The sequence below is a fragment of the Cynocephalus volans genome, chromosome 4 (assembly GCF_027409185.1).
Source record: "Cynocephalus volans isolate mCynVol1 chromosome 4, mCynVol1.pri, whole genome shotgun sequence".
Lineage (NCBI taxonomy): Eukaryota > Metazoa > Chordata > Mammalia > Dermoptera > Cynocephalidae > Cynocephalus > Cynocephalus volans.
Window position 1 is genome coordinate 51,084,143 of NC_084463.1, and position 26,219 is coordinate 51,110,361.

A 26,219-nucleotide genomic window follows, 5' to 3' on the forward strand; every position below is an offset into this window, starting at 1 on the left:
GACACGCTGGTAGGCAACTGAGATTCACTGGTCAGGGCAGACCTGGCTAAAGAGTGATGTTTAAGGGACACCCAGCCCTGATAAAAGCTGAGGGGAAACACTCTAATGGAGACAGGAGCCCTCCTTCAGGAACAGGCGTGAAGTGAGCAAGGAAGGTAACCAACAGGTAAGCAAAGTCAGCTGAAGCTGAGAGGGTGCTGGAGAAAAGCCAGGGCAGTCTGAATGCAAGGAGGCCAGACCCTGAGAAGGGGAACAGCACAGAGATGTGGGGCCAGCTCAGCACCTGCCTTCCCCTTAGAGCACTACTGCCACTGGATATGGCATGACAGGGAAAACCCAGGCAAAGAGCAAGGCACAGTGCTGCTGCTAAGAAACAGGGAAACCAGTGACGTGCTTGACATCTTGTGTTGGTAGATGAAATTTGAGACCAAGGGGCCAAGTCTCCAGTGAAATGGGACAGTGTAGAATTGAGCCCCGTACTCAGCCACTCTCCCTTCCAGATGTCTGATGAATTCTGAAGCTGCACAGGGCAGGAGGCTAAGAAGCCAAGCAGAAAAACTCTGAAAACTAGTTCAAACGTTTCAGCATCTTGCATTACTGAAGAGACAAATATGAGAGTTGACGGTTGGCTGAGGGAGGGCCCCCTGCCCACAGCTCAAGTCTCTGCAGGAATCCTTGGAGAACTATGCCCAGGATTGGTGGCAAACCAGAGTTGGACAACCCAGGTTAAACTGCAATGCAGCCTCAAGTCAGAACAGTCCCAGAATGGGTCCAAGTTCTTAGCAATCCCCTTCCCTTCTAGCAAAGGAAAGAGTGATCCTTTCTCTGGAATGAGATACCATTATCCACACTCAACAATTTTTTTTCTGATACAATGTCTGAGAGTCCGTTGAAAATTCTCTGGTATGCCAAGAGAATATTAGAAAACCAAAAAAAAAAAAAAAAGGGCAACGTCAGATGATGCAATTATTACAGTTATCAAACCAAGGTACAGCCATGATTAAAATGTTTAAAAATATAAAAGGAAGAAAATTAATCAAAGATGAAAATTTTCACTACACAGAATTTATAGAATCTACAAAAAAATTAATCTAATAGAAATTATAAAACGTGAAAACTCAAAAAATGAAAGTAAACACACTTCAAATGGGATTGACAGAAGATTAGATATAGCAAAACAGAGGATTAGTGAATTGGAATAGAGTGAAAGAAAATATCCAGACTAAAGCAGAGAGAAAAAAAAATGATTAAGAAGCAGAGAGAAAGAGTCATATGACATGTGTGAGAAAATGTAAAAAGGTTAATAGAGTGTAACAGGAGTCCTGTAAGAGAAAGGAGATGGGACAAAATAGAGAAAGGCCAAGAATACTGATGAACGACAAAAACCCAAAATGTTCTACAATCCTAACCAGGATGAATACAAAGAAAAGCACACCAAGGTTCACCAAAGTAAAATTAATGAAAATCAAAGTCAAAAAGAAAATCTTAAAAGCAACAGAATGAAAAAAAGATACATGACCCTTTCAGGAACCATAATGAATCTGACAGTCGATATTTCAAAAGAAAATATGGAAGCCAGAAGACAACAGAATAATGTCTTTAAAATGTTGGGGGAGGTGCAGTGGAGGGAAGGGGTTGCTAAACTATAATTTAATACCCAGAGAAAATAGTTATAAGAGTTGAAGGCGAAATAAATATGTTTTCATACAAGGAAAAAAAAAAAAAAAAGGGCCAGCCTGTGGCTCACTTGGGAGAGCGTGGTGCTGACAACACCAAGTCAAGGGTTAAGATCCCCTTACTGGTCACCTTTAAAAAAAAATAATGAGAATGTGTGCCCGGGCATACATGCTAAAATAAATACTAAACACAGAGATCTTCAAGGAGAAAAAAAAAGTCCCAGAATATGGGGCATAAATCCTGACTGCAATTTTCTAGGTGTGCAAACTTTGGTAAGACACTGAACTTCTTTGTGCCTTATCTTAAAATAGGAATAATTGCAATTTCTCTTCCCAGAGTTATTGTAAAGATTGAGCAAGTAAAATGACAAGGAGCACTTCACAAAAGCCAGTCCCTCAGCATGTAGTTAATACCTGCCAGCTGTTGTCATACAGGAAGATGTGTGAGAACACAGGCCACTAGGCAGCACCGCCGCAAACACCCTACTAATTATCCTAAGGAACATACTAAAGACCTTAAGAAGCCCACCAGTGATGTCCAGGTGGAAGGAGACCCTCTGGCCCCTAGCCTCACAACTGTACTCCCCAGTGTCTGCCTTCCCCGCCTGCTGCACCATCAGCTGTCGCCTACAGCCCGTGGCCTCCATGCACACCTTCAAGCTCAAGCTCAGTTTCTTCCCATCTTTGTACCATGCCACCTCCGTCTGGGCCTGGGCCACCTCGCAGCTCAGCGAGGCACTGGCCCCCACCTCGGCCTTAACCTTGCTGTGTGCAGGCTGCTGCTTTGCAAATACCACCTTGGGCTCTGCGGACAGACACGGGGGAACACATGGTCAGAGGCTCTGCCCAGGTGAGGTTTCCAACTCCTGGTTCCTCACTAACAGGCTCTGGATCCCAGGCAACCATGGGTCCTGCCACGGGATCCTCTGTGGTCTGGGTGCTAAGGCATGCTTTTCTTACCAACAGGGGTGCAAAGCTTGACCCCTCCTGGGTCAGTTTGGATCAATGAGAGAGTTGAGTGCCAGGCAAGGCCAGCAGGAGGGAGCTGAGTGTTGGGTGGGACCATCAGAAGAGAAAAGGATGAGCTGTGTGGGACCTCCTTTCCCCATGCTCAGTGACAGGGTGGACAGGGAAGGACGTGAGGAGGGAAGGACAGATGCACAGACAATGATCACTAAGAGACCAAGCATGGGCTTGCAGAGCTCTAGGGCCTGGCAATAGGGACTGTGTGGGCAGAGGGGAGCCTCTGGCACCTGCAGGACATGATCTCCTGTCACTGGATGTTCCCTTCCCACAGCCCCCATACACACCACAGAGGGTCATCAGATCAGAACTAAGAACACCTATGGTCATCACCCATCTGTCACCATTACCCTCTGCTCATCCCTCACCAGGAAACAAACCACGACTGGCTCAGCCACACCAGGACACACACTGAGGTGAGCTCAGCCCGTCGACCTGCTCTGGTCTTGCAAAACAACACCGCAAATATGGAAGCTGCTGGGCAGAGTTTGGGGCACTGCATCTGAAGCCCACAGACAGGGAGGATGCCAGGGTCCAACAGCACCTTGGACTGCTTAAATGAGTCTCAGAATTTCAACCTGATGCTCAGGCCCCCCCCGCTCCATTCTGCCCACCTCTGGCACCCACCTGTGACATCCAGGCAGAAGGAGACCCTCTGGCCCCCGGCCTTGCAGCAGTACTCCCCAGTGTCCGCCTTCCCTGCCTGCTGCACCACCAGCCGCCGCGTGCAGCCCGTGGCCTCCATGCGGACCTTCGAGCTTGAGCTCAGTTTCTTCCCATCCTTGTACCATGCCACCTCCGTCTGGGCCTGGGCGACCTCGCAGCTCAGCGTGGCACTGGCCCCTGCCTCAGCCTTCACCTCGCTGTGTGCTGGCTGATCCTTGGTGAACACGACCTTGGGTTCTGGAATGCGGAGAGACACACAGAGTCAGAGATAGACAATTGCTAGAACGAATGAGAGCACACCTGCCTGACCTCAAAACTCTGATGCCCCAGCCATAAGACTGCCTTCCCTGGCTTTCTCAACACAGAGAACATCCCACTTAAAAGAAGCATAAAGCAGAGAACACATTAGTTCTCGGAATCTGTAGCCTCCCGGTTCAATAACTTTCAGGTTGGTGTGTTACAATTCAGACCCTGATATCTGTTTACCAACTGTGATCCCATAATTATACAAACAAAGAGAGGTACAATTTGTGGCCTGCACATCAAAGCGCAGGCATTTTCAGTGATATTTCTTAGGTGATGTCAGCAGAACCGGCAATATCCCTCAGTCACATGAAGGACACCTAGTGCAGCCTACAACTTCTAGCGGGCCAGTCACCACTGGTGTGATCAATTCCTTGGCCTGGTGACTGGATGCTTTTTATTCACTTACTCTATTTCTTCACCTCACATTATAGTCATGCACCTCAGAAGAACATTTAGGTCAACAACAGACCACATATACCATGGTGGTCCCATAATGGAGCTGAAAAATTCCTATTGCCTAGTGACACTGTAGCCCTCTGAATGTCATAGTGCAATGCGTTACTCATGGAGAGCAACAAGCTATACCATGTGGCCTAGGCATGTCATAGGCTACACCGCCTAGGTTTGTGTAAGTACACTCTATGCTTTCACACAATGACGAAATCACCTACCTAAAGATGCATTTCTCAGAACATATCCCAATTAAGTGATCCACAAGTGTACTGTTATTCTACTTTATATGTTCATTACTAAACATATCCATGGGTAATTCTTTCAACAAGGTTTTGTGAATGGTAAACTCTCTGTCTCCTTCCTGAAAATGTCTTTATTTCACCCTCACTTTTGAATGATCATTTAGCTGGGTATAGAATTGTAGGCCAACAGTCATTTTCCCCTGGTACTTTGGAGATTACACCATCATTTTCTGTGCTTCTCATTGCTATTGACACATTTCTCATTGCTATTGACACAGGAAGGATTAACTATTCTTCTATTAATCTCTCTCTCTCTCTCTCTCTGATATTTTTTAAGATCTTTTGGGTTTTGGCCTTCTGCAATTCACTTTGATGTGTCTAGCTGGGAATTTTTTTTTTTTTTTTTTTACACTTGCCATTATTCCTTGTGAGCCCTGAATGCTAGGATTCATGTCATTTGTTATTTCTAAAAATCTTCTGCATGTCTTTCATATAGCATCTTTCTCATTCTCTCTAGTTTCTCCTAGAAATCCCTTTAGACACGTTGGAACTTCTGCTTCCATCCTCCATGTCTATCAGTATCTGTTACTCTTTTTTATAAATTTTTTTATCATTACACGATATAAACATTTTTTGTGACCCTTTAACTATTTCTCCCTAACCTTCCTTTCCCCTCCACCATTCCTACCTCTGGTAGCTTCAGTTCATTTCTCTCCTTCTGAAAGTTCAAGGAATTATTGTGATTGTTGCATCCTTCTTCTTCCCTTTTTCTTTTTTCCAGCTCCCCCTTATGACCGAGGACATGCAGTATTTCTCTTTCTACACTTGGCTTATTTCACTTGACATAATTTTCTCTAAGTTTGTCCTTGTTGTTGTGAATGGCAGAATTTCATTCTTTTTTATGGCAAAATATCTCTTTTCTCTCTTTGTGATTCATTCTGAGTAACTTCCTCAGGTCTATGTTCCAATTTAGTAATTCTCTCTTCAGCTATGTCTTATTTACTGTTTATCCCTCCACTAAATTATTAATTACAAATATTATGTTTTCCAATTCCAGAAATTCCATTTGGTTCTTCAGATTCACCTGTTCTTTTTTCTGGTATTTTACTTTTTTCTTTTATTTTCAAATCTTCCACATATCTCTTTAGTCATTTTCCATCTGCTTATTTTATACTCTCTTTCAGATTGTTGCTATATCATCTGAAGTTCCTGGTGGGTCTAATCCTGCTTTTTTTTTTTTTTTTTTTGACCTTCTGACTCTCATTTATATTGGGTTATTTCTCTTGGCTTAGAAACATCTTCTATTGTGAGCTCATTGTTATCACAGCTTTATTCTATGGTAATTAAGTATGGCTCTGGTGGTAGGGATATCCCTCATTAGTGCAGTGTTTTACACTTACTCCTGCCAAACGTTCCCAAAACATCACTGGCTTGGGATCTATTTTTAGGTTAATTTCTTACTCTAGGAGTATTATTCAAACTCCAATCCCATGTGAGAAATAAGTTTCCATTGCTTACGGGAAACTTTTCCCACCTGAGCCAAGGCAGGCACATGGGCTTCCTTGTCATCCACATGAGCTGTGGGCAGATTGTTTTACTAGCTCATCTTTTCCCTAACAGTATGGTTCTACAAGGGTCCCAGCTTTATACACAGGTGTCAGTACCACTTCCAACCCCTCTCAAGCATAAGTACCCACTGCCTATCTGCAAGCTGGTATAGATCAGGCCCAGGTCTCTAGAACCACAAAGCCCACTACAACAACTGTACACCAATTCATCACTTATTTCTTTAGTTTTCCATTCCCTCTTCATTTCTACCACCTGGTAATTTCCTCCCCCTCCCCTTGCAAGTTTAGATATTAACTTAACCTCACTTTGTTCCATTCTGCCAAGCACATTTAGATGTTTACAATACAAAAATAAACTGGGATTTTCCACACTACAAAAGTCCACAGTACTGTTGGAACCAGAAATCCAGACTGGCTGATTTTAACTCTACTCTTCTACCTTAAATTATTTAACTTCATCTACCAGAAACTTTCTGCTTTGGAAACACCTCTCTGATATCCCAATAGAAGTCAGCAGAAACTCTGAACAGGATTGTTTTTAATCTTTAAAACACACACACACACACACACACACACACACACGTGTGCAAAATACAAACAGTTCTATCTTTATGTCCTAAGTTTATTTCCCATGAAGGAAATGATGAAGCATTCAGCTGCCTGTCTTTCCCTTGCTCATCCTCAGTGAAGGTGGTGAACATGCTAGGACAGTCAGGTTACCAGCAGCAGAAGGTGACAAGACTCTAACAATCTAGATCAGCACACAGCAGTTGACAGGGGGCCTCAAGGGGCCACAGTTGGCCTTTTCTCCATAGGGTTTTCTCCACTCCTCTCTCTCTTGCCCCTTGAAGCCAGGCTTTGAAAAACAGCCACAGACACCAGCTGTGTCAGCTGCCTTGCCTCTGGTCCACTCATCAGTCACTGACCCCTTGCCCCTGCTAGGGTGTGTGTATGTATGTGTGCATGAGTGTAGGTGTGTAAGTGTGGGTTGTGTATGTATGTGTGTATGTGTGGGGGTGAGGTGTGCATGTATTTATGCGTGTATGCATGTGTATACATGCATTATTGTACACATGTAAGTGTGCAAGTTTGTATATATGCACGTGTGTATGCACGTGTACGAACATGTGTATGTATGTGTGTGTGTATACATGTGAGCATGTGTTGGGGGGCATCTATGTATGTATGTGTGTATGTGTATGTGAGTATACATGTGTTTAAATGTGTGTGTATGTGTGTGCAAGTGTGGAGGTGGGTGTGCACCTGTGTAAGTACATGTGTCTTGTATGTATGTGCACGTGTATGTGTGTGTGTAAGTGTGCATATATTCATGTCAATGCATTGTGCATGTGTATATATGTATATGTGTATATGTTTGTAAGTATATGTATATAATGCCTTTTTGTATGTGTTAAGTATGTATGGGGAGGTGTGCATGCATATATGTGTGTCAAGTGTGTGTAAGTGTGTGTGTGTTCAGGTGACCACCTGCCAGTGTCTACACTAGGGGAAGAAGCACACAGGAGCTTCAGTGGCTCCTCTAACCCCATGGCTGAGTCCTCACCATCAGGTTCCCAGCTACACAGTGGGAACCAGATGGTAAGGTTCATTTGCCTGAATGGTTATATATATCACAGCAAGGATGCTGTGGATTTGTCCCACATACGAAATGCCAATGTTTGGGTTCATTTGCATAGTTACAAAAATAAACTGGCATTTTTATAAAAGCATCTAGGCAGGCTCCACTTCCACAGGCATAGACCCCACCCCATCTCACCCACTGAATGCAGCCATGAAGTCACAGAGCATTTATCTAAAAACTCTGGAAGTAAAGAGTAGCAGGTGGATTTGGGAGGGAAAACCAAATTCAAAGTCCCACCAAACCAGAAGTGAGTTTACCTTTTATCCTGTGACCTACATGCAGGGCAGCCCAAAACCAGAAGGTGGCAATTGTGCAGACAGAGTGGGCTCCTGATGAATCATGCAGCCCTTACTCAAGGTGTAAAAAGGGGACCCCCCCAAATGTTCAGAGAGGGCAGAGGACACCCTCATTCTCTCACATCCCAGATCATGCAGGTTGCAGACAACTAAAATGCTGAGGGTAAGAAGCTTTCCTCTCCAACCACAGGAACTCTGATCCTGAGAGAGGAATAAGCACTGTGGATTCTTTTTTCTCTTTCTGTCCTCCCAGCTCTTGGCTCTGTGCACACACAGGCACAGTGGTGGAAAGCAGGTATCAGGGAAGCATACATAGAGTTCTGGTTTTCTGTCTGTAGAAATGAGAAGGAAGGGCCGGCCCGTGGCTCGCTCAGGAGAGTGTGGTGCTGATAACACCAAGGCCATGGGTTCGGATCCTATATAGGGATGGCCGGTTGTCTCACTTGCTGAGCATGGTGCTGACAACACCAAGGCAAGGGTTGAGATACCCTTACCAGTCATCTTTAAAAAAAAAAAAAGAAAGAAAGAAAGAAATGAGAAGGAAGCCCCAGGAAAGGAGAAAGTCCTAGAGAGACTGTCAAGAGGGAGAAGCTCAGAAGGTGATGACATAAAGTTGTTCACAAACTCCAGGGCCTCCCCTCAAACCACAGGTAGAAGGATCCAACCCTAATCAGCATTCTGAGGACTTTGGGCACTAAACTAGGGAACAGGCCATTGTCCAGGTCCTCACGGACCACCAGGTGGTGCACACACAGGACAGATCCAGACAGCACTGCAAAGTCTTGCAGACAACAATCCACAGAAGGCGGGAAGGAACCTACAGTCAAGTTGATTTTGAGCTCAAAATAAAATTAACATCTCCCATAGGATGTAAAGAAGACCCAGAGTCTCATAACATAGTGTTCAAAACACCCAGGATACAATCCAAAATTACTTGGCATATGAAGAACCAGGAAGCTCTCAATCAGCATGCACATGAAAAGACCACCAACAGATACCAAGGTCATGATGACACAGGTATTGGAATTATCTGATAGTGACTTTAAAGCAGCTATTCAAAGCATGCTCCAACAAGTAAAAGCAAATATTCTTGAAAGGAAAGGAAAAAAAATGTTTTTAAGTTGCAGCAAAGAAAGAGATGAAAGAAAGAAGAACCAAGTGGATAAATATAATAATTAACTCACTGAATGGTCTCAATAGCAGAATATGGATAACAGAAGAGTGAAATTGAAGACAGATCAATAGAAATTATCCAATCTAAACCACAGTGAAAAAAGGAATTTCTTTTTAAATTAAAAGAGCCATGGAGACCAAAAGATCGAACATTGGAATCATTAATAAAAGATCTAACATTGGAGTCATTAATGCTAGAAGGAGAGAAAGAAGTACAGTTCAGAAAAAAAAATTTTTTTGGAAGAAATAATTATTGAAAACTTCCCAAATTTGTTAAAACACATAAATCAAATTAAAAGAGCTTGGCAAACCACAAACAGAATAAACCCAAAGAAATCCACATCTAGACATTTTAAAACTTCTGAAAATTAAAGACAAAGAAAAAATCTTGAAAGGAGTCAGAGAATAATAACACATTATTCGTAGGGGAACAATGTGAATAACTGGATATCTCACAATGTATGTACAGATCTAGTCATCACATTGTACAGCTTGAATATATTCAATCTCTGTCAATTAAGCATTTTTTTTTAATCATGGAGGACAGAAGGAAGTGGGACATTTTTTCAAGTTCTGAAAAAAAAGAACCATCAACTCAGAATTCTACATCCACCAAAAATATCCTTCAGGAATGAAGGTGAAATAAAGACATTCTGAATAAAGGAAAACTAAGAAAATTCTTTGACAGCAAACCTGCTCTAAAAGAATTGCTAACGGGCTGGCCCGTGGCTCACTTGGGAGAGCATGGTAGTTGGAATCCCCCTTACTGGGCATCTTTTTAAATAAATTAATTAATTAAATGAATTAAATAAATAAAAGAATTGCTAAAGGAAGTTTTTCAGACAGAAAGGAAATGATAAACCAGGGAAATTCAGGACATTAGGAATGAGGGAAGAACAACAGAAATATCTGGATAAGTAAAATAGACTATGCTTCTCCTCTTGAGTTCCTTAACATAGGTTTGACAGCAAAAAGCAAAACTTATCACATTGTCTGATGAGGTTTTCAAGGACTGCAGAGGTACCGTATAAGAAAATTAATCATTTAAAGTTGGGAGAATGAAGGGGACTCAATGATGGTAAGATTTCTATATTCCAATGGAAGTGGTAAAATACCGATCTTAAGTAGATGAATAAGAGTTAAGTATGTTAACTGCATCCTTAGGTGACAAAAAATAATCACAATAGATAAATTAAAATAGAATACTAAAAAACCCAACACAAGCAGGGAAGGTGAAACAAGAACCAAAAAAGAGGGGGGCGGGGACAGAAAAAAATAACAGAATAGTAGAGCTGAATCAAAACATGTCAATTATTGCATTAAATGAAAACGGCTTAAATATGTCTATTATGAGTCAGAGAATGTCCCATGGACAGCTACATGCTATACATGAGAAACTCACTTCAAATATAACGATACTCATATAGGTAGGCTAAAAGCAAAAGAATGGCAAAATACATATAATGCAAACATTAATGTAACAAACCCGGGGTATTTATGCTAATATCAAACAAAGTAGATTTCAGAATAAAGAACATTACCAGGCATAAAGAGGGACATTACACAAAGATAAAGGGGCCAATTTACAAAGAAGACCAAACCTAAATGAGTAAGCACCTCACAAAAGAACTTCAAAATACATACAGCAAAAATCCACAGAAATGAAAGTAAAAATGGACAAATCTACAAGTATAGCTGAGGATTTCAACACTCTTCTCACAATAATTGATAGAACTGATAGACTGAAAAGCATCAAGGATACAGAAGAACTGAACCATGAACCATCATGACCTAACTGACATTTGTAGGACACGTCACCCCAAAACAGCAGAACACACATTCCTTTCCAGCACTCGTGGAACATTCACCCACATAGGCCATATTCCAGTTCATAAAACAAATTCTAACAATTTTTTTAAAAATTGAAATAATACAAACTATGTTCTCTGACAAAAATGGAATTAGACTAGAAATCAATAACAGAAAGTAACAATAAAATCTCTAAACACTTGGAAATTAAACAACACACTTTTAAATAATCTAGAAGTCACAGAAGTGGTCCCAAGGAAAATTAGAAATTATTTTCAACTGGGAAGGCAGGAACAATAAAACTACAACATGTCAAAATTTGTGTGATAAAGCTAAAGAAAATTTATGGTGTTAAATGTTTATACTAGAAAAGAAGAAATATCTCAATCAGCCAACTAAGATTCTAACTAAAGAAATTAGACAAAGCAAAATAAACCCAGCACAAGGAGAAGGAAGAAAATAATAAAAATAAAAGCAGAAATCAATGACACTTAAAAAAAAAAGAAAAATTAATAAAACCTACAGCTGGTTGCTTGAAAGAGCAATAAAATTGATAAACCTCTAGCAAGACAAAAAGAGAGAAGACACAAATTAATACTTTCAGTACTGAAACAAGAGTATCACTACAGAACCTGCAGACATTAAAATGGTAGTAAGGGAATACCACCACAAAAAACTCTATATAAGTAAATTAAATAAGTCTAATGAAACAAATCGATTCCTTAAAAACCACAAATTACCAAAACTCACCCAAGCTGAAATAGATAATTTGTGTCACTCCATAACTAAATTGTCTTTATAATTTGAACCTTCCAAAAAAGAAATCTGTAGGCCCAGATGGCTTCACTTACTTAGTCAGTGAAATAACTAAAAAAGAAATTAAAGAAGGAATTGAGATAACATCAATTCTACACAATCTCTTTCAGAAAACAGAGAAAGGAACACTTTCCATTTTGTAGGTTAGCATAACCCTGATACCAAAGCCAAAGAGAGTATAAGAAAAGTACAAACCAAAATCCCTCACTAACATAAATATAAAAATACTAAACAATATATTAGCATACTGAATCCAGTAATATGTAAAAAGAATAACATGACACAAAAAATGGGTTTAATTCTGGGAATACAAGGCTGGTTTAATATTCAAAAATCACTCATACAGATGTCACCAAAAATAGCAAAATAATAACTTCTGAAAAGTCTCTCCTCCACAAAAAAGCAATGAAAGCACCAGCAAAAAAAATTTTGGAATCAACTTTTTCAGAACTTGGAAATTAATAAAAGGTTTGCAGCAATCTGGGGAGCATATATTCAAGAAAAACAGTTAAATCTCAGTAAGAACAACAAGATCTGTAGTATTTTAACCTGCCCAGTTTTCACACCTACTTCCTCCTGGCTCTAAGGTAGCCTTTAAAACCCATAGTTCACAATCATGATGAAAACCAGCACCCTGGCAGCCACCAGAGAGGGTAGTATGGGCTAGAGCACTTTCAAAACCCCATTCCTAAGAAAACTGTCACTGTTTTACATGTTTAGTGGCTCCCTGGAAAACTACACACACAAAACTGTCTTTATTTGGCCTGAATGGAACTTCGCCCAGTCAACAGCATTTTCCCTGGGGCATTTGCCAAAAACAGAGGTAATTACTGAACTTATTTATGGCTGCCTGAGGCAGTGGAGGACAGTTGCAGCAAACAATAGTCTAACCAAAAGCTTAAAAGGAAAAGCTGGGGAATGAAATGTCCACAGGGACCTTTGAAGCTCAACAAAAAAGAGATCCATACAACACATCATACTGAAAGCCAAAGACAGAGAATCTTGAAAACAGCAAAGAGAAGCAGCTCATCACATATAAGGAATCCTCAAAGGTTAGCTAATTTCTTATCAGAAATCATGGAAGCTAGAAAGCAATGAGATAACATATTTAAACTGCTTGAAAGAGAAAAAAAAAGACACCTATCAACCATGAATTTTATACCTAGCAAAAACGTCCTTCAAAAATGAAGGAGAAATTAGTATATTCTCAGATAAACAAAAACTGAGAAGTTTGTTGTGAGTAGACTCGTCTTGCAAGAAATACCAAAGGAGTCATCAGATTGAAATAGAAAGACACAAGACAGTAACTTGAAGCCATATGAAAAAATAAGACATGATAGTAATAGCTACATAGGTAAATATACAAATATAAGGTAGTATTATGGCATTTTTAGTTTGTAACTCTTTTTTTTCCCCTATCTGATTTAAAATATAAATGCATAAAATAATACTTAAAAATGTATGCTAAGGGGCAGAATGTATACTTGTGACTATAATTGCATAAAACTGGGATGGGCAAAACTATAAAGGAGCAGAGTTTTTGTATACTCTTGAAATTAAGTTGGTATGAATTCTGAGTGTTATGAAGTTAAGATGTTAATTATAACCCCCAGGGTAACCACTAAGAAAAAAACTAAAAAATATACAGAAAAGAAATGAGCAGGGAACAAAAAGGGTACACCTGAAAAAAATCAACTAATCATTAATAAGGCAGTAAATGAGGAACTGAAGAACACAAACAATATAACATATAGAAAGCAAATAGCAAAACAGCAGAAGTCCTTTCTCATCAGTATTACTTTAACTAGCAAAGAGATACACTCCAGTTTAAATGCAGATATTAGGAAATAGATTACAAAGAAAAAAAAAAAAAAGCCATGACCCAGTTGTCTACAAGAGATTCACTTTAAATACAAAGATATAAATATGAGGGCACTTCTAAAAGTTCACGGAAAGATTAGCATTATCTTTTAATTCAATTTTTCCATGAACTTTCTGAAGTATCTTCACAGGTTGAAAGTACGATGTTCCATACAGATAGCAACAAAAAGGGAACTAGAATGGCTATACAAAGGTCAGACAAAACAGACTTTAAGACAAAAACTGTTAGAAGAAACAAAGAATATTATATATTGATAAAAGAGACAATATCTAAAGAAGACATAGCAATTATAATTATACACATACCTAACAACAGAGTACCAGAATATACAAAGTGAAAACTAAAAAACTTAAAGAAAGGAAGTAAAAGTTTACAATAATAGTGGGAGACTTCAACACCCAGTTTCAATAATGGACAGAACAAGTAGACAAAGGTCAAATTTTTAAACAGAACAACACTATAAACCAACTAGACCTAACTGGCTAATGTAGAATATTCTGCCCAGCAATAGAAGAATACACATTTCCCTCAAGTGTATATGGAATACTGTCCAGGATAGGCCATAAGACGTGTCAATCAATTTAAAAAGATTGAAATTAGTTAAATTACCTTCTCTGACTACAATGGAATGGAGCTAGAAAACAATAACAGAAAGAAATCTGGAAAATTCACAACTATGTGGAAATTAAGCAACACATCCTTAAACAAGAATTTAAAAGGATTATTAATGGCTGGCCGGTTGGCTCAGTTGGTTAGAGCATGGTGAAATAACACCAACATCAAAAGATTCAGATTCCTCATACTGGCCTGCCACCAATAAATACATAAATAGAAAATCAGAAAATATATTAAGATAGATGAAAATAAAAACACAACATACCAAAACTTATGAGAGGAAACCAGTGCCCAGAGGGAAATTCATAGCTATAAAGGCCCACATTATAAAAAGATAAAAGATCCCAAATTAATAACCTAGCTTAACACCTAAGGAATTAGAAAAAGAAAAACAAGCTGAACCTAAAGTTACCAGAAGGAAGTCAATAATAAAGACTAGAGCAGAGATAAAAGAAATAGAGAATAGAAAAAACAATAAAAGAATCCAGGAAACCAAAAGTTGATTCTTTGAAAGTATCAATGAAATTGACAAACCATTAGCTAGACTAACCAAGAAAAAAGAGAGAAGGCTCAAATTATTAAAATCAGAAATAAAAGTGGGACATCAATACAGACTTTACAAAAATGAAAAGAATTGTAAAATTATACTATGAACAAGTGTATGTCATCAAATTACATAATCTAGATGAAACGGACAAATCCCTAGAAACAAACTACCAAAACTGACTCAAGAAGAAATAGAAAATCTAAAGAGACCTGTAACAAGTGAAGAGATTGAACTAGCAATCAAAAGCAGGATAAGAGACATCCAGATCAGAAATTAAAAAGTAAAACTATGTGTATTCACAGATAACATGATCTTATATTGAGAAAATCCTAAGGAGTTCACTAAAGAACTACTAGAGATAATAAAAAAGTTCAGCAAGGTTGTAGGGTATAAGACCAGTATATAAAAATCAATTCTATCTCTGTACATTAGCAAAGAACATTCCAAACCTGAAATTAAGAAAACAATTCCATATACTGTAGCACCAAAACAATTAAATACTTACCAATTAATTTACAAAGCAAGTTTAAGTCTTATACACCGAACATTACAAAACACCATTGAATGAAATTTTAAAAGACATAAATAAATAGAAAGCCATCCCATATTCGTGGATTAGAAGATTTACGTTAAGATGCAGTTAATGCCTCTGACCCCCCTGCCTGACACGCTTGAGTCAATCCTCAGAGACCCCATGCCAGGGCCCTCTGCCACTAAGGTTGGCTGGGCCTCCACCCCACCAAGCCAGCTCTGCCCTCCTTCCCTGACCTTCCTCATTACCCAAACCCCAGTCTCAGCAGCCATAATTCACAGGAAGGAGCATGGACAGGTTTATGGGGCAGCTCCTCAGCACAGCCCTGGAAGCTACTACTACGACACCCACTTTACAGATGAGAAAACTGAGGCACACAGAGGTCAACTGCATTAGTTTCCTGAGGCTACTATAACAAATGACCACAAGCTGGGTAGCTTAAAACAGAAGTTTCTCCTCTCCCTGGTCGGGAGGCAAGAAATCCAAAATCAAGGTGTGGCAGAGCTGTGTTCTTCCCGAGGCTTGTGAGGAAGATCCTTTCTGCCTCTCCAGTTTCTGGAGGCTCCAGGAGTTCCTGGGCTTGTGGCTGCATCACTCCAATTTCTGCCTCTGTCTTCATGTGGCCTTCTCCTCTATGTCTGTGTCTGCTTTTCTGTCTCTTATGACACTTGTCGCTGGATAATCCAGGATAATCTCATCACAAGACTTCACTTAATTACATCTGCAAAGACCTTATTTCCAAACAGGTTCCATCCTGAGGTTCCAGGTGGGGCCTCACAACTCTGTGCACACTCTGACCCCCTCCTCCAGCCTGCCCCAGAGCAGGGGCTCCCAAAACTGGGTGTGGGCCTCAGGCCACTCCTGCAGCACAGGGCCTCCAGCAGGGCCAAGCCTGCCACTCCCACCATGGGCCCACCTCCTCCTCTCTCTATGTCCCCCTCCTGAGGCTGCAAAGCCAGGGGCTCACTCTCCTGGGCTGCCTCAAGCTGTGCACAGCCATGAGACTCCCAGGGAGCCAGGGAGGCATCAGGGCCAATACTCGGGCTTCCAGGAGAGCTTTTGTTTCCCAAATAGAAGAGACGCAGCTGGGGTAGAATTCCTGTAGGTAGAATTCAGAGAACGCCCCCAAACACTGAATCTAGTGAAGCAGTCCCACAGGTGGAATGAAGGTCTCAAATGAGGTCACTTGAAGTTGATCAAAAGAGAGATTATCCTGGGTGGGCCTGACCTAATCAGGTGAAGCCTTAATCGGGAGGAGGCTCTTCCTTGCAAAAAGAGATTCGAAGCAAGATAGATTCTCCATCACTTCCCTAAAGTTTGCGAGGGCCACATGGCAAGGAATGAAGCTGGCCCAAGCGATCTGACGGCAGCCCCCTGGCTGACACTGGCAAGGAAACGGGGCCTTGGGCCCACAGACCCACAACGGCAGGGAACTAAATTCTGCCAACAGCTTGGATGAGCTTGGAAGAGGAACTGAGAGAACACAGCCAGCAGGCACCTTGATTTCAGCCTTAAGACCCAGAGGAGAGGACCCCCCTACACTGTGCCCGGACTTGTGACTTGCAGAACTGTGAGCTACTAAATGAGTATTGTTTTAAACCACTAAGCTTGCGATCATTTGTTACACAGCAGTTAAAAATAAAAATTAACACACACACCCCCTTCCACATTCTTTCCGCCTTGAATGTGATGGCTGGAGCTGTGGAAGGAATCTTGTGACCTTGAAGAAATAAGCATTTGAAGGAAAAAGGTAATATACTCAGGATGGCAGAGAAACAGAGCCTGTGTCCTTGTGACAGAATGTTAAAAGGTCCCTGAGGTGTCTGGCCTCCCTGCATCCGCACCCCTCTACAACAGGATGTGCCACTCCCTCAGTGACAGCAGGGTCGATGTCTCTATGCCCTTGGAGCTAGGCTGGCCTTATGCTTAGCTTTGAGCAATAGAACATGGAGAAGGTAACTTCTGGGACTCCTGAGGAAAGAGCTTAACAATCCTCATTGATTCTACTATTCCCTGCAGGGAATCCAGCCACCACAAAAAGAAGCTCAGAGTATACACATGGAGAACACCACCCTGGGAATGAGATGTCACAAGAAGAGAGCAACCACAGAGGAAAGACACAGGAGTGAGGCCAGCCAATGTCACAAGAAGAGAGAGGCCCCTCATCCCTAGCCAATCCTCGTCCACTGGAGCCATCCCAAATGGGACTTTAGATGCACTGAGGCCTGGGTGGAGCCCTTAGCCCACCCAAGGCCTCGTGAAGCACAGATGAGCCAACCTGCTAAGTCCTGCCTGAATTCCTGCTCCACAGAATCCTAGACATAAACTGATCTTTCAAGCCTCTAAGTTTTGGGGTGATTTGTTACTTGGCAGCAGATAGCTAGCTGACACAGGTCCTCATGTGGCAACTGAGCTCTGCCCCAGCCCACACTGGAACCCTTCCTCCAGGCTTGTCCCCAGGAGACAGTTAAATGTCTGCTTGATCAACTGACCTGTGACATCCAGATGGAAGGAGACACTCTGGCCCCCAGCCTTGCAGCTGTACTCCCCAGCATCTGCCTTCCCCACCTGCTGCACCACCAGCCGCCGCGTGCAACCCGTGGCCTCCATTCGCACCACTGAGCTGGGGCTCAGCTTCTTCCCATCCTTGTACCATGTCACCTCTGTCTGGGCCTGGGCCACCTCGCAGCTCAGTGCGGTGCTGGCCCCTGCCTCAGCCTTCACCTTGCTGTGTGCAGGCTGCTCCTTGGTGAACACCACCTTGGGCTCTGGGGACAGACAAAGAGGGACACAGGGTCAGAGACTCTAGACCACAAAAACTGAAGTTTCAGATTCAGAGAGTGTTCAGACCAGAGCCGGCTGATGACAAGCCCTCTGTGCCCAGGAACAGCAGACTCGCAAACCAGTCATGGGGTTTGAGCAACAAGAGAGGACACATTTTGGAGGCTTCAAGAGTGAGCCATGGGGAGAATTTCCAAAGTCCTATCAGCAACATGCAGCAGACCCCAAGGTCCAAAAGGACTACAACTTCTAAAAAATAAAATAAAATAAAAAAGCACTGCCCAGGCAGAGCACCCCTTTGAAAGGAAAAGCTGCTGGTACCACATGTAAAGCCCACGTGCTGCGGAGACTTAAATAAACAGTGTGAGAACCAAGAAAACCTGGAGGATTACAAATGTAGACACTCTCTCGGGTTTGGCTTGAAAAACACAGGACATTTGGGCAACTCTCTCCCATGCAACCAAATAAACCACGACCCAAGAAGACCCCCTGTCCCACCAGCTGCTTCTCTCCTGGCCTGCACTAAAGCCAGAGCCACACTGTACCTGCCTGGATTTCCCTTTCACACCAAAAGGAAGCCTTGTACACTGAAAAAAATGCTTACCATTTTTCTTAACGAGAATGAAATTCACATGGGGTGATACACACAGAGCAGGTGCAAGAGTCAGTGAGTTATCACAGTTACATGCACCTGTACAACCCACGGCCCAGGCAAGGCCTGCCTGCCTCTCCCCTCAAAAACAGGTACATTCTCATTCCCAGCCCAGAACCTCTGCCTGTTCTTGAACCTCAGATAGATGAAATCACATAGAACACAGAGTTTCCTTTTAGTCAGCATATGAGGGCTGGCCAGTTAGCTCAATTTGTTACAGTGTGATTCTTATAACATCAAGATCCAGGTTTGATTCTGTACTGGCCAGCTGCCAAAAAAAAAAAAAAAAAAAAAAAAAAAAACCCTACAATAATGCAAAAATGCTGATTAAATTGAGGCACACCAAAATGCATCACCATCACCCTACCCTAACCCTAACCCTACCCATCCATACACATGCACCCTACCTGACCCTACAGAAGCTCCAGTTTAAAATTTTTTAGTTGTTTTTTCCCCTCTGGCATCTGCCTTCCTATTACTAAATAATATACACATGCTGTTGACCAGGGAGTTATAAAGAATATGTATAAAATAAAGAAAAAGCAAATACAATACAGTGGACACCCACATATCCCCACCTGGTAAAGAGAGAAAAACACCATCATCATGCTTCCCAGTCCCTCAGAGGTAACCCTAGCCTGAATCCTGCTTGGGGGATTCCTGGCTTGTGTTTGTTGTCTCACCACATGTGTTTACTGAGCATGGATTTGCAAGCCAGGCTGCTCTGATCCCAACCTCTGCTCAGCCATTTACTGGCTGTGTGACCTGGAAGAAGTTACCTAACTTCTCTGTTTGTCAGCTTCCTGATGTCTAAAATAGAATGACAATTGAGGACTCACACCATTGAGGTGTGCAACATGATCAGAGAAAAGTGTCCCCAGGAAATCCCAGGCAGGAGACCAGTGGCAGCTGTTATGTTCTATTGTTGTTGCTATTATTAAACACATAAAAGTTATGCTGGGCTCTGTTTCTTCCTTTTCTACTTCAACCACATGTTCATGAGCTCACTCCCTTTTAACCTGATAAATATCTCTACACTCATTGTCACTGTGCATGGTATTCCATCACACAAACAGGTAACAATTATACCATTGATAGACATTTGGGTTACATTCATTTTGGTTTTTGCTATCACAATCGTTTTTGATTTGGTTGATTTTTGTTAACACTTAAATGCTATTAAGCATATAGGGTTATATTTCCTTGTGCTTTAACCAGTAATTTTAGTTCTCAGTAGGAGGGTTTATTCAAATCACAAGGCCCACCATGACCCAAAACAGAAGCCCTTTACACCTGTTTGTTTACATCTGCATTTCTGGGCTACACTCTGGAGAACTTCCTCAGATCTATCCTCTATTTTGCAAATCCTCTCTTCAGCTGTGTCTACCGTATTTAGCTACTAAGCCATCCCATGTTTTTAAATTTCAATTTCCATACTTTCATTTCTGTCCTATTTGATTCTTTTTCTTTTTTATAGTTTCTTAGCCTTTCTTTATGCTCTGATTTCTTTATATTTTCAGTCACTTTAAACATACTTGTGTCAAACTATTCATCTGACCAATTCTATCACCGTTAGCTCACAAGGACTCTTGTGAGCTAACAGTCTGCTATTACTGGGCTGTGGGGGAAGCCATCACATTACATAATGTTATGTCTGGTGACCCTTGCCAAGTGTTCTGTAATTTTTATTTACGAGCTCAACCATCTACAATTGAGATATAGATGTTCAGGAACCCAGCGGGGCCCTGGCAGAGGTCGTGGGCATGACCTTCCAGGATGGTTCCACATTCACCTCTGACAAGCATCAGAGGTGTGTTGCCAGCTTGAGGCCACATTCTGTGCTGATTCCTTGGTTTGGGGGTCCTGGACCATGACAGAAGGTATTACAAAGCAAACAACAGTACACACAAGGAGAGACAGGCCAGGGCTCACAATCATGGAAGACACTACAAGCTTCTTTGCTTCCCCTCAAGCCTGTGGGCAGACCTTCTCCAGCTGCCTTCTCACAGCGTGGGTCATGGGATCTCAGTCCCAGCACCCCTCTTTCTATAGCCTGAGGCCCTCAAACCTGTCGTGGGCAACCTCAACACAGCCCCCTACACCCAGAGCGCACCAGCACTAATGGCTAATGGCTGAGTTCACCGCTTTCTCTTACTTTTTGGCTCTTGAGCGATCTCTCCTATTTTCTTCAAAGTTCCCTGCACTGTGATTTCATATTACAAGGAGTTTTGTAGAGGGTGGGTTTCTCAAAATTCAAATGAAGTTCTAGAAAAGGCAAATTAATCTATGGGGATAGAATTAGAACAGTGGCTGTTTGGGGCAGGAGAGAGAATTACCTGCAAAAGGGTACACAGAACTTTCTAGAGTAATGAAAATGTTCTATATCTTGATGGGGACATCGGGGTTACATGGGGTCCACATTTTCCAAAACCTCTCAAACTGTACACTTAAGATCTGTGCATAAGTTACACCTCAACAAATGATTATTAAAAAATTGTTGGAACCAGAGCTTCCTTAATTTTTATGATGAGATAATAACAACTTCCTATGTGCAATCCAATATTACACTGGAAATTCTGACTCAGGCACCAAGATAAAGTGAATATGATACTCCAAAATAAGAAGCCAGGTGGAGGGGTTGGCCGGTTAACTCAGCTGGTTAGAGCGTGGTGTTGTAACACCAAGGTCAAGAGTTCAGATCCCCATACCGGCCAGCCACCAAAAAAAAAAAAAAAGAAAAAGAAAAGAAAAAAGAAAGCAGGTGGAGAGACAAATCTTTTTTTTTTTTTTTTTTTTTTAAGATGAATGGTAAGGGAATCTTAACCCTTGACTTGGTGGTGTCAGCACCACACTCTCCCAAGTGAGCCAACCGGCCATCTCTATATAGGGATCCATGGCCTTGGTGTTATCGGCACCACACTCTCCCAAGTAAGCCCAAGAGACAAATCTTTAAAGAAGTTAACAAAAAAAGAAAAACTAACAAAAACAAACCCCACCCCACCCCCAAAAAAGTGGTTTCACAGATTTGAACCTCTCTCCATACGTAGGATAGGAACGGATCTCAGCATGAGAAGCATGGAGGAAGGGTCTGGGGAGAGGAACTCTCTAGAGAGATCGGCGCTGTGGGTCCCACCCCACACCACACATGGAGCACAGAGGGGAGAGGGCTTCCCCCCGCCCACCCCAACCACAACAGTCACCTCCAGGGGACACACAGAGCACACAGGGGCACCTTGCACTGGCTCAGACAGTCTTTCCCCATCCCCACGCTCTGCAAGCCACGCCTGCAGCTTGAGACTGACAGCGGTGAGTGGAGCCAAGCAGAAGACACCTTCCCAAGCTGGTCACCGGTGCCCACAGCATTCTGCCTCTAGCCTGGAAAACCTCAAAACTAAGGTGGGACTGGCCAGCAGCTCCACCATAGCAATATCTCCAGATCGTTGGGGTAGCAGATGTGTGGGGGCATCTATGGGCTAGTTGTGGGCCAAGTGTGGGGCAGTAGGAAGGGTTTGGGGAAGTGCAATAGGACAGAGCATTCAACAGAGAGAAGGTGAAGACATCTCCAAGGTTTAGGAACTGAGGAAGGAGATCAGGGTGGATCAGAGGAAAGCACGACCCCAGGAGGACACAGCTGGGGCAGATCCTCAGAGGGCAGGTGGGTGCACTGCTGTCAAACCCTGCCCAAGAGGGTCATTCTAACCACCTGGCAGGACCAGACAGCAAGTCATCTTAGAGCAACACTGGTTAAGTGAGAATTGCCAGCCCCTCCCCTGATTTTTATCCTGGAGGAGACAGAAACTGCAAGTAGCTGCCTGGGCCAGGAGTGGCAAGAGAGAGGAGACTGTCCCCTCCCACTAAGGCTGGGAGGAGACCCCAAAGCCCCACACAGAGCTGGAAGACACACACAGAACTACAGGGGACGAAGGCCTCCCAGTGGTCAACTGAAACTCTGGTGCCTGAAATTGAACACACATGTCAGCAACGGAAGAATAAAGACAAAAGTCACAGACCTATTTCGGTGGTGGCAAGACAACTGGCTTTGGCATGATTTACAATTCCTTGGATTATGCAAAGAAAAATGAACCCAAATACACATGGCCTGTATGAGAAAAAAACACCTGAAGAAAACAATGAAAGGAATGCAAGAACAGAATGAAGAAAATCAGCGGGACCGCAAAGGCCAATGTTGGTGCTAGCAAAAATGGTTAGAGAGCAGTGTTATGACACCAAGGTCAAGGGATCAAATCCCTGGATAGACCAGCTGCCAGGAAAAAAAAAAGCAGGAGTAAAGATTCTGCAATGACTTTATCTGCAGTGATTGTGCAAATTTTTCACAAGAGAATTAATAAACTGTAAAAAACTTAAAAAAAAAAATCACAGATCTTAACCAGGTGCAGGAAAAAGACTACTATCACCAAATAAATAAAAAAGGGGCCTTGGATGACAAAGCGCAGCATTTTTTGACTGTACACCAGGAATACCCAATTTTTTTCAAAGCATTGATTACAAAGTAGAATAACATCCCCCCCAGTTCAGGAGCAAATGATACACATGGGTTAAGTGCACACAGGGTGCAAGGTGACAATAGATACTCTGTCAAGTAGACAGGCACTGGTCACACTGTCAGGAGACCCACCTGCGACATCCAGGTGGAAGGAGACCCTCTGGCCCCCGGCCTCACAGCTGTACTCTCCAGCATCCGCCTTCCCCAACTGCTGCACCACCAGCCGCCGTGTGCAGCCCGTGGCCTCCATGCGCACCCTTGAGCTTGAGATCAGCTTTTTCCCATCCTTGTACCACGTCACCTCCGTCTGGGCCTGGGCCACCTCGCAGCTCAGTGTGGCATTAGCCCCCGCCTCAGCCTTCACCTCACTGCGCACAGGCTGATCCTTGGCGAACACTGCCTTGGGCTCTGGAACAGACAAGGAGGGACACAGGGTCAGAGACTCCAGACCAGCCTCAGCCCATCTCTCAGGGCCTGGGGCTCACTTGGAGCTGGCAGTGGCCGAGACAGGACCATCATGAGTAAGTGCCATGGCATGATAACACACACACAGGTTCCATCTGTGAACAACTAGAGCTGTGTGCTGTGAAGCTGCACATGAGGAGGCCGAGGTGCACCCGACCTCCTCACGGCTCTCAGCACTTCCAGCTCCGCTCTGAGGTCTGTGGGTGCACGTGCTGTCACAGCCCAGGAGACCACCACAGCCAGGCCCTGTCTCTTGATAATGCCACTGTCCTGTCGTTTGGGGACCAGACTTGGACCCTTCCCTGCCTAAGGTCTCCCAGGCCTCCCAGGCAGTTCCCTCTCCCCGCCTCTTCCCACCACTCAGGGGCCAAAGAGAGCAGGACAGGAGGCAAAGCCTGAAAAGATGCGCCCACCTTGAGCACCAAACCAGAAACCTGCATCAGTGTTGGCCAAGGCTACAGAGGAAGTGCAAGAGAGCTGAGTGCCAGGTGTGGGCCAGTCAGGAGAGAGTTGGGTGCCAGTGTTAACCAATCAGTAGAGAACTGAGTGCCAGTGTGGACCAATTGAGAGGGAGCTAAGTGTCAGTGTGGGCTAATCAGGACAGAGCTGAGTACCAGGGATGGACCAGTCAAGACAGAGCTGAGTACTAGGTGAACCAATTGGGAGAGAGCTGAGTACCAGGCGTGAGCCAATCAGGAGACAGTTGGGTGCCAGCATAGGACAATCAGTAGAGAGCTGAGTGCTAATGTGGACCAACTGGGAGAGAGCTGTGTCGATGTCAGCCAATCAGGACAGAGCCAGCTGCCAGGTATGGGCCTTGCAGAAGAGAGCTGACTGCCAGGTGAGGCCAACAGGAAAGAGGTGGCTATGTGTGGCCTCCTGTCCCCAGGCTCAGTGACAGGGTGGGAGAAGGACATGAAGAGGGAAGGACAGATGGACAGATGGTGACCACCAACAGGCCAAGCACAGGCTTGCGGAGCTTCAGGGCCCAGGTAGTAGGGACTATGCAGGCAGAGGTGAGCCCTGCACCTGCAGGACATACTCTCCAGTCACTAGACGGCCTTTTTCCAGATACCCCAACACCTCACAGAGGGGTATTAGATCACATCACACCTCACATTCACCAGCCAATGTCACCACACTGTCCCCATCACCCCAGTCTAGCCCTCACCAGGACGCACACAGAAGTCAGCTCAGCCCGTGGCTGGCTCTGGTCTCATGACACAACAACGTGAGCCTGGGAGCTCCTGGATGGAGCTGGGGACACAGATGTTAGGCAATGAAGAGAGAGGATACTAGAGCCTCACAGCGCACTGGGCTGCCTAAATGTGCCCTTGGAGCTTCACACCCGAAGCTCAGGTTTCCCCCATCCTTCAACTCAACTTGTCACCCACCTGTGACATCCAGGTGGAAGGAGACCCTCTGGCCCCCGGCCTCGCAGCTGTACTCCCCAGCATCTACCTTCTCTGCCTTCTGTACCACCAGCCGCCGCGTGCAGCCCGTGGCCTCCAAGTGCACCTTCGAGCTTGAGATCAGCTTTTTCCTGTCCTTGTACCACGTCACCTCCGTCTGGGCCTGGGCCACCTCGCAGCTCAGTGTGGCATTAGCCCCCGCCTCAGCCTTCACCTCACTACGCACAGGCTGATCCTTGGCGAACACTGCCTTGGGCTCTGGAACAGACAAGGAGGGACACAGGGTCAGAGACTCCAGACCAGCCCCAGCCCATCTCTCAGGGCCTAGGGCTCACTCGGAGCTGGCAGTGGCCGAGACAGGACCATCATGAGTAAGTGCCATGGCATGATAACACACACACAGGTTCCATCTGTGAACAACTGGAGCTGTGTGCTGTGAAGCTGCACATGAGGAGGCCGAGGTGCACCCGACCTCCTCACGGCTCTCAGCACTTCCAGCTCCGCTCTGAGGTTCGTGGGTGCACGTGCTGTCACAGCCCAGGAGGCCACCACAGCCAGGCCCTGTCTCTTGATAATGCCACTGTCCTGTCATTAGGGGGGCAGATCTTCCCCTTTCCCTGCCTCAGGTCTCCCAGGCCCCCAGGCTGCTCCCACTCCCCACTTCTTCACACCACCCAGGGGCCACAGAGAGCAGGACAGGAGGTAAAGCCTGGAAAGATGTGCCCACCTTGAGCACCAAACCAGAAACCTCATCAACGTTGGTGGAGGTTACAGAGAGAATGTAATAGAGCTGAGTGCCAGGTGTGGGCCAATCAGGACAGAGCTGAGTACTGGGTGAACCAATCGGGAGAGAGCTGAGTGCTAGGTGTGGGCCAATCAGGACAGAGCTGAGTACTGGGTGAACCAATTGACAGAGAGCTGAGTGCCAGTGTCAACCAATCAAGAAGACAGAGTTGAGTGCCAGGCATGGCCAATCAGGAGTGGACTGATCAGAAAGGAGCTGAGTGCCACCTGGGGCCAATCAGGAGAGAGGTGAGTGTCAGTGTGGGCCAATCAGGAGAGAGGTGGTTGAGCTGCATGTGGTCTCCTATCCCCAGGCTCAGTGACACGGTGGACAATGTGGAAAGGAGAAGGACTTGAGCAGGGAAGGACAGATGGA

General features: G+C 43.9%; 1 protein-coding gene across 25 annotated transcripts in view; it reads right to left on the bottom strand.

Moving 5' to 3' along the window:
* Window positions 1-26,219, bottom strand: part of OBSCN (obscurin, cytoskeletal calmodulin and titin-interacting RhoGEF) — a 182,985-nt gene that overhangs the window by 145,216 nt on the left and 11,550 nt on the right. For 22 of the 25 annotated variants that reach the window (XM_063095249.1, XM_063095241.1, XM_063095252.1 and 19 more), the window contains 4 exons: window positions 25,043-25,318; window positions 23,316-23,591; window positions 17,739-18,014; window positions 3,327-3,602 (listed from right to left, as the gene is read on the bottom strand). In XM_063095249.1, coding sequence (XP_062951319.1) covers window positions 3,327-3,602; window positions 17,739-18,014; window positions 23,316-23,591; window positions 25,043-25,318 — 1,104 coding nt within the window. The remainder of the gene's footprint in view (window positions 1-3,326; window positions 3,603-17,738; window positions 18,015-23,315; window positions 23,592-25,042; window positions 25,319-26,219) is intronic. The other 3 variants (XM_063095246.1, XM_063095263.1, XM_063095247.1) reach the window with 2 other exon arrangements.